Source organism: Brassica rapa, chromosome A01 (assembly GCF_000309985.2).
Source record: "Brassica rapa cultivar Chiifu-401-42 chromosome A01, CAAS_Brap_v3.01, whole genome shotgun sequence".
In the NCBI taxonomy this organism is placed as follows: Eukaryota; Viridiplantae; Streptophyta; class Magnoliopsida; order Brassicales; family Brassicaceae; genus Brassica; species Brassica rapa.
The window spans coordinates 25,694,874-25,706,645 of NC_024795.2; the positions used below are offsets into that span (position 1 = coordinate 25,694,874).

Below are 11,772 nucleotides of genomic sequence, written 5' to 3' on the forward strand. Positions count from 1 at the left end.
CACGAGCTGAGCATCTATCAGGAAAACAGTAGGGCCCTTTATTTATGAAAATGATTGAGCTAACACATGGACCCCATCTACTTCCGTTTAACAATCAACTAATTACAATAGTTAATGATTAACCCCATAAGAGTAATTAAATTTCGTTAACATTCACACCTAACTCTATAATTCTGTTTTTGCCAGCGTCGTATTCTACTACCACTAGGCACTAATATTAGTAACATGCACACAACCTTAATTGTTGTCTTTTATAGTTTACAAAAGAAAAAAATAGTTATACAGTGAAACTAACAGTTATCGTTTATAGTTTTGAATTTTCAAAACACATAAAGCTCAATTATTAAAAAAGGATACACTTAATTTTCAGGGAACCATCTTGTGTCACCTTCGGCAATAGACACGCGTGAAAACGACAGGTTCAGTGAACCATACAGGACACGTGTCAATATATCATTGGATTATGAACAGAACTGAGCCATGCAATCTGGTCGCGCCGGCTTAGGAGGAGACGCCCTTAAGAAGAATACATCCGTTCCCGAGTTATCCGTTTCTGGTCTTCCTCTTGCCACTGTCACTAGGAAACGTCTCCGTTTTGCTGGTCCCCGCAACGAACCAACTATAAATCAGCCATTTAACCAAGGGTCGGGGTGACTTTTGTGAACAGAGACAAATCACTACAAGTCTACAACAAATGAATATTAACTGTGTTATACATTACCGGGTAAAAAATAAACCGAGTTAAATTGAGATTGCTACGCGAAGACCTAGGTTAGTTGAACATCGAGGCCCTCTTCGCTCACCTTCTCGTGAGCCAACAAATTCATCATTCCTTCGAAGAAAACAAATATCAAAATCAGGGAAAGAAAAGAGAATATGTGTGTGTGTGATTCTATATTCAAAAAAAAGAAGAAGAAGAGAATATGTGATTTTACTAACATTTACCCCCAAAAAAAAAGAGAATATGTGTTCCTTGTATAATATATTACGCAACTCTTTACGCTTGAATCTTGAATGTAACATTATATATTGGGCCTTAGCCCATACCGCAATCTCTGATTGGACCATTGTAACTAGGTCATATATTAGTGTCGATTGTGCACAACGTATAAGAGGAAACTGTATCCCAAGTTCGATACACAAGAAACCTTTTACCTCTAAGATTTTGAACATGGTATTAGAACTCGTAAAATTAACTACAGTTTGTGTTTTAGATTCGAAAATGATGGTCTGCGAGACTAATGGCTAGAATAGGTCATATATTTCCCGCGTGCTTCTAGTGTATTGAAAAGCCAGAGGACAACAACATCAACTACTTTCAACATCAACTCTTTACTCTTGCTATCTGAAGGTGAACATTATATATTGTGCCTTAGCCCATAGCAAAATCTCTGATTGAGTCATTGTAACTAGATCATATCATATGTTAGTGTCGATTGATTGTACAAAACGTATACAAGGGAACTGTATCCCAAGTTCGATAACAAGAAACAGTATTCAGTAACAAGGTTCTTGAACTGTTCCATTCCCTTTGACTACCGAAAACTTGAAGACAGAAATTCACTAACAAGGCAGTATCATGCACTCCAAAAATATCTCAGAGATCACCAGATTTTTTTAACCAAACAGTAGCTGAACTATCGAAAGTAAGGCTTTGTGAGTCTGTGACACTGAACATCAGACTAAGGAGCTTGTAAATAGATGACAGTAAGTCAAAACATGAATGCAAATATAGGTACATCTTTTTTTTTAATAACCGTTGAGATCATAAATGCTTTCTAGATCCAAAGAGTAATCTCGCGAGGCTTTGCATCTGGATGGATACGCAACTAATCCATCAATATAATACCGGTTAGGTACAAAATGAATCAAACCCAAGATGAAAGCTCCATCTAACTTGGTTACAAATGTAGGTACATCCACTTGGAAATGACTTGGGAATGACAAAATAACCTGAGACACACACATCCGTAGAAAAAAAAAAAGAATCAAGTAACATTCCTAATAACTTGTTGATGTTATACTCCTCAGACAAGTGCAAAAGAACACTAGAAATTTATTCCAAGGGGAGAGAATGGAATGTAGCTTTACACAAAAAATGTTAGTTAAAATGGGTAGCTATGAGCAGAATTCTAAGTAAGCAGCCTCACAAGTCACAATAAAAATAATCATGGATCAACTTGAACAAAATTAATTTTTTTTTAAACGGTATCAATTACAATCGAAGCCAATGAGGACCAGAGGTTTTTGGGCATCTTATTTCGCAGTTAATGTTTATAATCTATTTCATAACGCGGCATGGCGTCCCTGAGAAGAAGCAGAGCTATCATATGCTCGAAGTGTCATTGGATCAGTAGTTCTCTTATTAATTCATGATGATGATTAAGTTAGCCAATTCCTTTACCAAAAATATTTTCATGTCACATTTAGTGGGTCCATAAAAATTACTTTGTGCACGGAGCCCATGCTTATTCAGGGCCGGCCCTGGCCCTAACAATTAAGACCCTGAATTACATCCTTGTGCCCTAAATCACACGATAACCAACACAAAACTCATAAACAATTCAATCCAACCAACAAACCCAGCAAAACAAAACGGTGTTAAACATTCTCTAAAAAGGTCATGTTTAAACAAATAATGAATTGATATTCAAACAAGTGAACAACAAAGATGAAAAATTGTTATAGAGGCTGCTAAAAAGGTCATGAAAAAGGTCAAACACAGAATATTTACTTGTATATTTGTGCTTTATCCTCTGCCGTGTCAAAGCGTGTATCATCGGTTTACTCTCTCTCTCTGGACCGAGCTAAACGCGATACTCGATCATCCATCGCCACCAATGCAAGCCTTTGATAAAAAGATGGTAGTTTTAAGAACATTGACGGTGGAGGGGACACTCTACATTACTTGTATGGGCCCTACGAAAGAATGATAGATTTGGAGCGAACCAAAAAAAAAGTCAAACAAAATCTCAACTGCTTCGTTCATATACGTATAAGAGTATTATCATCATAAAGAGTTGAATGAGACGTTATTGCTTAAGATAGTAATTAAAAACGACTACCATTTCATTTTCTATAATACCGTGTCAGGATATCAAGATTATCCATTACTTCATCAAAATCCGGATGATAAAAATGGTCGACTCTTGAACATTTTTATATTCATTGTATTCGTACATATATACGTTATTGATGATGTCTAGTTATGGATATGTATGTACATGAATGTTAGCAAATCGTTGACGGAACAAAAATGTTAACAAAATCTGAATTCTTAAGAGAAAGCAAAAAAGCAAATTTTGGATTTAGGTCAAGTTTTGAAAATATGAAATTAAAGACAAATAAGTAACAGTAGAAAACATATGAATGATGTAGATAGAATATGTGTGATTTTGTCAAAACTTTTCATTCAGACACATGTTTTCTCAAAATCTTTTGCTGACTCTTGTCGGTGAAAAGGAGTATATTATTGTTATCATTAATTTACAATATTTTGCGATCTTCTCTGCTAATACTAATGCGTATCTGCACGTCCACATGTAGAGGCATGTAACATAACATACCACGTCAATTAAAAAATTATTATATGATGCTTTGTTGGTGTTGGGGTAAGATTTAAGGCGAATAAGATTTTTTTTTTTTTTTTTTTTTTTAAGGCGAATAAGATATCATTCAAAATTAAGATAAGGTACTATCCGATCAAAAAAATGTGATACGGTCGAGTTACCAGCTATTTATTTTTTTGAAATGCATTTTAGTTGGGCTAAACAAACGAAACAAAAATGAAAATTGTACAAGCTTTTACATAAGTTACATTGACAAAGCATATTAAAATGAATATTTTTTTAATAACTTTATGCATCTTCTTCGTCTCCCTTCAAGAGAGACATCGTTTCCAAAATATTCAGTACAAAACAGAGAAGATGAAAAATACAATCATAAAACCAAAATGTAGAAGGAAACACAAAGTAGAAACCAAAGTGAAGCCACCGTTAGCGGTGCAAGATGATGATTGATAGGCAGCGCTGGAAATAACGAAACCAGTAATGTAGATAGGAGTTGGTATCAAAATGAATATCCTTTGAACGTCATTTTATACTCATAGTTTTATGGTAGATAACCATTTGTCTTAGCGATAAATTGTTGAATAGAAGTGGATCATACATCAAGACTTCTGCCATCTTTGCATATTTACACGTTTACCAACATAAGTTATTAGCTACTTTGAGACTAATTCTATTTTTGGAATGGTTTTCACCAAAGATTTAGAGCAACACATGTTTTTAGAAGCAGGAGTTTATATTGTATCAAGCAACGACGGACAAGTGATATAATTAAATCCATGGTTAGCAAACTAAATATGGCTTCGGACTTGTTACAAATGTTACTTTATTTTCCAATGTGAGATATCTATTTAAATGTTCCAAAAATTCTAAATTCTTGATTTATTTTGAACTATTGTTGTTGTTAACAAACTAGTTAAACTCGCTAATATATTTCTATTCAGAATATGCATTGATGTGAATATCTCATATGCGTGGTTAAAGCAATCAACCAAAAGTACCGGTGGGCGGTGGGTAAAAGAGAGGAGATTCGGGTTGGTGAACTATATCATACAATGGAATGGATAAGTTGCAGCCTACAACGTGGTACGGTCTGTTTTTGGAATGTCAAAGATTGTAAAGTTGTATAGAAATGTGAATGGGGGATCTACAAAGGGACAAAGGTATAGTCCAGAATTTGACTTTTCCAGTATATATTATTCAACATTAAATTACTTTTCATAAATTCATTTTTTAATCTCCTCGCCTCGTGTATGGACGGGTGATGGAGAGTAAAGACACGTTCTTATGAACTGTTGTGGCTTCTTGACCTCCGTGTAAATCACCAAATTTGTAATTTTTATTAGTTACTAGGATCCAACCCGCCCTTCGGACGGAAAAGCAACAAACAAAATAATATAAATAAATCTTAAATATTTATTTTATTCTCAAGAAAAATAAAAATAACTTTTTTTATTTTTACCATAATTTTTACTATTTGTTTTAGTATTATTTCTATACAAACCATTTTTACCATTAAAAATAAGAAAATATAATTATTTGACCATTTAAATATTTTCTATCTTGATTTTAGTAGTAAATAAATAAATTATTTTTAAACAGTAGTCGATTCTATAGAACACAGTAACATATATTATTTTCTCTTTTGTACGTTAGTTTAATGAATCTAGTGACACTATTTTTTTTTAAAAAAATTGCTAATTTAAACTATGTAAAAATAGCAGTTTGAAAAAAAAACTATGGAAAAATAGCAGACTCATTATTAATAAATTATTTTAAATTAGGTAATCAGCATGAAAACCTCATCATAGTAACTATTATTCATTAGTGCTCGGAAACAACTGTCTTTCGTCGTACATATGGATGCAGAACTACCACTTTGGTTTACAGAGTCAACATGAGTTTGTGAATGTTTACTGTAAAAAAAAGTAACTATTATTCCTTATAAATATACACGTTTGTTTGAATCATAATTATGTTATTATATTTGTAAATCAAATAAAACTATTTAATAATTTGATAGGAAAATGTATTATTAATTTAGAAATTTTCAAAACTCTAATGAATTTCTACAAAAATTATGAAAATATATATTCAAAATAGTGTATAATTTTCTATTTCTTGTATTAATTCATAAGACTGTAGATGTTTAACTTAAAAATAATAAAATAAATTATTTAAATTACTTAAGTAACTAATTTATAGAAGATGCTAACATATATTCCAATATCTTTGGGTTATATGCTAATTGTGTAGAACTTATAACAGTTATAACATGAGAGAAAAACTTTATGATGTTTTACAAAATTGAAGTATGCATTTATCTGAAAGAGAAAATAATTACGATCTAATTGCTTTTTTTTTATCATAGTTACTTAGTTTTGATGAAAATAATGGATTTTATCACAACGGATTAAAATTTATATTTTATTTTTATATTTTTATTCTTGGTTTTTAGTTATATGTAAGAGAATATATATAGATTTGTTTTTACGTGCATGAAGGAAATGGTGAAGGAGGAATAACCCAAATTAGACAATGATAGACGATATGATGATCATGCACATGAGTTTCGGGAATCGTCTCGTTAATTTAAACTATTTGTAGTGAGTGATTGATAGAAGTGGTCACAGATGAGCCGCTAAAGCAATACATTCTCTACACCAAAACTCAGGACTCGAGTGTTGGTATGTATTTTCTGAACAAACCTTGCAGCCTCTAGAGCTTCGGAGATTGTCATGTGACGGTAATAAGAGGATAAATTTTTGTTGTAGCGGCTTCATGCACCTTCATGCACCCTCATGTACAGTCCTCATAGTCCCGTGGACAGTCCACTATCTCTGATAAGCTTTGCAGTAATGGCGATGCTGGTTTATGTTGTTGTAATAACAGAACTTAGTGTCCATGCTCTTGCATCTTGGACACGGCAGAGTTTTGGACCCTTCCGGGTTTTACAGTCTGTCGTCTGTTGATTGTTCTCGTCAGTCTCTCTGATCCGTTAATGTCACCTCTTCTTTGTCTCCTACTTCTGTCTCTGATCACTCTGGAGTTACTTGCTCTGTAGATACCTGGGAGAGGGGTAATAAAAACATTACTTTAAGAACACTTGCAATGAGTCTATAATGATTTCAACAGCAAACAAAAGAAGATATGGCTGCTCAATTATGCTCAACAGGAAGCTCAAAGAGAAACAAAGGTTTTGTAGAAACAATCTAAGAGAACATAATCAAAAAGACACAATACACGAACAAACATAGAAATAAAACAAAAGAAGTGCCCAGACTTTCAAATCTAACGCTGACCAATAGGGTATATCATTTCAAAAGGCAATAGCAGATCAAAATTTTAGTTTCTTAAGCCCACACAACATAATGTTCTTAAGGAACTGGAACAAATATTAGAGAAAAAACATAATAAAATTAAATTATATCATTGAGGGGACATGAAAAGTTCTTAAGGAACGGGAACAAATATTAGAGAAAAAACATAATAAAATTAAATTATATCATTGAGGGGACATGAAAACTCCACCTTTTGACTCGTCTCAGCTTTTCTTCTGCGATGTTACGTGCTTTCCATAAACCCATGAAACGTGGCACCACCATCTGAGGACTACTGTCAAATTTTCAAATCGTAAAGAAATATATGGGATAACACCACCGTTGCAAATTGTGTGTAGTAAAGAAGAAATATGATTGAATCTCGTGAAGCAGAGAGATTTCTAGAGGTTCTCATCTCTCCTATTTATAGTCTCAGGAATTAGAGATTTTTGATGGAAGTTGAGAAATGGGTTATTAAAGTCGACATAGTGGGAGAGCTGGACAGAGAGGTAGTTAATGGAGAGACGTTGTCAAGTGGCCTCAATGAGGAACGATAGCGTTACACATGGGTTCTGAGATCGGTGGTGGAATATAGGACACTAAGAAGACTACGCTCAAAGAAAGAGAAGGTGTTTGACGTGGCAGAAAACATGACGTCGGCGTAAAGAATACACACACAAACATAAGTATGACATGTCACTTTAATTGGTCAGGAATATTTCATCTGATATGGCACTCCTTAGAAGCTCTAAAAATAGCTTCTTTTATATAGTAGGATTATTGTTTTGCATTTGATGCGTCACTTATTAATACCAACATTTTTGGTATATATATACATACATATTTGTACCCGGATATGATATAAACTGATTTCAAAATATATCCTCGAGATTTTATACTCTCAAAACCTAATAGTTCAAACTCTTATAATGTATACAATTTTGATAGCGTTAACTAGTTGGAATGGGATAAGACATTGTTTCTATAAAACTTACAAGCTACACCTATCGAAGTTTGTTTTGATCATGTAACCGAAAACACGCTTAGTTTAGATTTAATATTCTAAAATTGATAGGACCAAAAGAATAGATTTACCAAGAAATATTTCTAAACTTAGCAAAAAAAATATTTCTAACATTCACTTTTTGAATATCACATTGACGTGTGTTTTATTAACTTTTATCCCACAAATTATATAATTCAGATCTTTACCACTTTTTGGATTAATACTCCAAAATATCATCATTCTATTTAAATATTTTTAAATACAATCAGAATTGTATGTTTGAAAATGGTTTCTAAAAGTTTGGTACGAAATCTAAAAGCATTTAAGTGACTCGTTTATCTTTAAAACAACGAAAATTGTTGGAAACAACTTGTTTAAATGTCTGACTTATTGCAGTATAACATTCATGATTAACATAAAGCCAACAAGGCAAATAAAACTCGACTTGTTAGTTTAGATACTCAGCTTTTTATATTGACAGGCTTGCCCTCGTTATTTGCCTATAAATTTGCATGATCTTCCCTCCTTCAAACAACGACCATAAAGAAACCAACAACACAAAAAAAACACAATGACCAAAGAAGTTTGCTCCAACATTGGACTTTGGTTGTTATTCACGTTACTTCTTAGTAAATATGTCGTCGATCTCGAGGCCTCGCACCATGTGTACAACAGACTTACCCAAAGCTCTAACATCAAATCTCCTTCCGTAAACCAGCCCTACCGGACCGGCTTCCATTTTCAACCACCCAAGAATTGGATGAACGGTATGTTCAATACCACCATATTAATCTCAGCCTCACTGTCATATTGTTTTTATTTCTCTAACCTTTTGTTCCTTCTCTATGGCTCCTGCTTGGACAAATTGGATTGATCTCTTGCCATGAGCAGATCCGAATGGTTAGTCAACTCTTCCTATCCAATAGACAGATCATTTTCCCTAGAAACTAGTAATTTATTATTTTTCAGAAACATTAATTATACCAATAAGTCAGCATACCAACCGTATATTTGAATTTTTCTAATGCATTGGTCGACCTTTTATTACGCTGCACCACGATGATTACATATGTATATAATAAAATATTTACATTTATACAGGCCCGATGATATACAAAGGAATATATCATCTTTTCTACCAATGGAACCCCAAAGGCGCCGTGTGGGGTAACATCGTGTGGGCTCATTCCACATCAACAGACTTAATCAACTGGGACCCACATCCTCCGGCTATCTTCCCGTCTGAGCCGTTTGATATCAACGGATGCTGGTCCGGTTCGGCTACAATCCTCCCCGACGGCAAACCGGTTATCCTCTATACCGGAATCGACCCCAAGAACCAACAGGTCCAAAACATAGCCGAGCCTAAAGATCTCTCCGATCCATACCTCGTGGAATGGAAAAAGTCACCGTTGAATCCTCTGATGGCTCCCGACGCCGTCAACGGAATCAACGCCAGCTCGTTCCGTGACCCAACCACCGCGTGGCTAGGGCACGACAAGAAATGGAGAGTGATCATCGGAAGCAAAATCCACCGCCGTGGACTAGCTATCACTTACACGAGCAAAGACTTTCTAAAATGGGAAAAATCTCCCGAGCCGTTGCATTATGACGACGGAAGTGGAATGTGGGAGTGTCCTGACTTTTTCCCCGTGACGAGGTTTGGCTCTAAAGGCGTGGAAACGTCGTCTTTTGGCGAACCTAATGAGGTTTTAAAACACGTGTTGAAAATAAGCTTGGATGACACGAAACATGATTATTACACGATTGGTACGTACGACCGGGTTGGAGATAAGTTCGTACCCGACAAGGGTTTCAAGATGGACGGTACGGCTCCAAGATATGATTACGGAAAGTACTATGCTTCGAAAACGTTTTACGACTCGGCCAAGAACCGAAGAGTGTTGTGGGGTTGGACTAACGAGTCGTCATCCGTTGAGGATGATGTTGAGAAAGGCTGGTCCGGTATTCAGGTAATTTATTTACATTTTGAAACTTAAGTAATCATAATATGGTAGAAATTACTCTCTCTGTTTTTTTTAAGAGTTGACGTTTTAGAAAAAAAATGTTCTAAACTAAATGAATTTCAACTTTCAATAAATTTTTATATTATATGATTTGTTAGATATTTTTTTGGGTCAATACGATTTGTTAGATTATGCAAGTTTTTTTATTGGTTGGATTATGATTAGATAAATAGTCAATGATTTTTTGTTTACAAAATATATAAAATTAGATGTTTTTTAATTTGTTTGTACAAACCAAAACGTCAAGTAAAAATGTAGACAATAATTAATTTTGTTTTCTTTTTCTTTTTAGACGATTCCAAGGAAAATTTGGCTTGATCGGTCCGGGAAACAACTGATTCAATGGCCGGTTAGGGAATTAGAGAGATTACGTATGAAGCAAGTCAACTTACGTAACAAAGTTTTAACAAGATCTAGACTTGAAGTCTATGGTGTGACAGCTGCACAGGTGTGATTAATTTATATATGTGGATTTAAATAATTAGTATTAGAAAAATAAGGTTTTTAAAAATCTTGTGATTGTTATAGGCGGATGTGGAGGTTTTGTTCAAAGTGAGAAACTTGGAGAAAGCGGATGTGATAGAACCAAGTTGGACTGATCCACAGTTGATCTGTAGTAAGATGAATATGTCGGTTAAGTCCGGTTTAGGTCCATTCGGTTTAATGGTTCTCGCATCTAAGAACTTGGAAGAGTACACATCCGTTTATTTTAGAATCTTCAAAGCCCGGCAAAACAGCAATAAGTACTTTGTGGTCATGTGCAGTGACCAGAGCAGGTACGTTTCCTTGATTACGATCCATATTAACTATTAAGTACATTAATTTAGACTAATCCTTGCGACGACAAGTACTTATGTTTATTTTTTCAACAGTGACATACATACAAATTGAATTTCTTGAAATTATTGAAGAAATATCCAAACTTTGACTTTCTAATTTTGTGACATTTTGGGTGATGTTGAATTTGGGACAGATCTTCATTGGAAGAAGATAATGACAAAACAACTTATGGAGCTTTTGTGGATATTAATCCTCGCCAACCACTCTCCCTCAGAGCCTTGGTAATTAAGTCTCCACTTCACACACATTTTATATATGTTACTATTTCAGGAAATGTTAAATTGGCATGCAAACCCCCGAGGAAAAAAAAATATACGAGATAGCTTAATTAGCCTCTGATCAAGATTCAAGACTATATGATCTTTACCTTGTTCAAGAATCAAGAGGATTATATGTTCTATAGATTTCTTAAAGAAGCTTTTATTGTTTCATGTTGTTGTAGATTGATCATTCAGTAGTGGAGAGTTTCGGTGGAAGAGGAAGAGCATGCATTACCTCCAGAGTGTATCCAAAACTGGCAATAGGAAAAAATTCACATCTCTTTGCTTTTAACTATGGATCTCAAAGTGTTGATGTCTTAAGCTTAAGTGCTTGGAGCATGAAGTCTGCCCAAATCAGTTGATCACGTATGGCAAAGATAGATACATTTATTGAGCATTTATATGATATGGTTCTGGAGATCTTATGTGGTCCAATTTGTTTGGTTGTGGAAAAGAGTCCAACTTGTATGTTGAAATAAATTTCAAGTTATATGACATTTCATTTGACTTCTCATAGTATTGGTTTACTGTGTTAAATTACAATTCTACTGTTGGTAATCAAAATCTTCTAAGTTCCAGCGAACATGATTATAGTGGATTTTATATGAATATACGAGCACATGTGTATAAATATTATATGTGAAACTTGTAGGGGTGGGCGTTCGGGTACCCGTTCGGGTTCGGATCGGGTATTTCGGATTTTCGGGTATTTCGGTATAGAGGTGTAGAACCCGTTCGGGTATTTCTGTACTT

The 11,772-nt window shown here is 34.4% G+C and overlaps 1 protein-coding gene and 1 long non-coding RNA gene across 2 annotated transcripts; one reads left to right on the forward strand and one right to left on the reverse strand.

Moving 5' to 3' along the window:
• Positions 1-215: 215 nt before the first annotated feature.
• Positions 216-3,983, reverse strand: LOC103842564. Its single transcript, XR_627998.3, has 2 exons — positions 722-3,983; positions 216-619 (listed from the first exon to the last, which is right to left on the reverse strand). It is a non-coding gene; the product is annotated as an uncharacterized LOC103842564 (long non-coding RNA).
• Positions 3,984-7,797: 3,814 nt separating this feature from the next.
• On the forward strand, positions 7,798-11,554 carry LOC103842569 (beta-fructofuranosidase, insoluble isoenzyme CWINV1). The gene is made up of 7 exons (XM_009119211.3): positions 7,798-8,659; positions 8,784-8,792; positions 8,994-9,865; positions 10,212-10,367; positions 10,448-10,695; positions 10,893-10,980; positions 11,202-11,554. The coding sequence occupies exons 1-7, from the start codon at positions 8,464-8,466 to the stop codon at positions 11,379-11,381; spliced, it is 1,749 nt and encodes a 582-aa protein (XP_009117459.1). The 5' UTR covers positions 7,798-8,463; the 3' UTR covers positions 11,382-11,554.
• Positions 11,555-11,772: the final 218 nt, after the last annotated feature.

What these genes read in the sequence shown, in the direction of transcription:
- LOC103842569 (XM_009119211.3), top strand. Translation starts at nt 8,464, where the DNA reads ATGACCAAAGAAGTTTGCTCCAACATTGGACTTTGGTTGTTATTCACG. An exon ending in AAGGCTGGTCCGGTATTCAG is followed by an intron (nt 9,866 to 10,211) that starts GTAATTTATTTA and finishes TTTTCTTTTTAG; the next exon opens with ACGATTCCAAGGAAAATTTG. An exon ending in CACTCTCCCTCAGAGCCTTG is followed by an intron (nt 10,981 to 11,201) that starts GTAATTAAGTCT and finishes ATGTTGTTGTAG; the next exon opens with ATTGATCATTCAGTAGTGGA.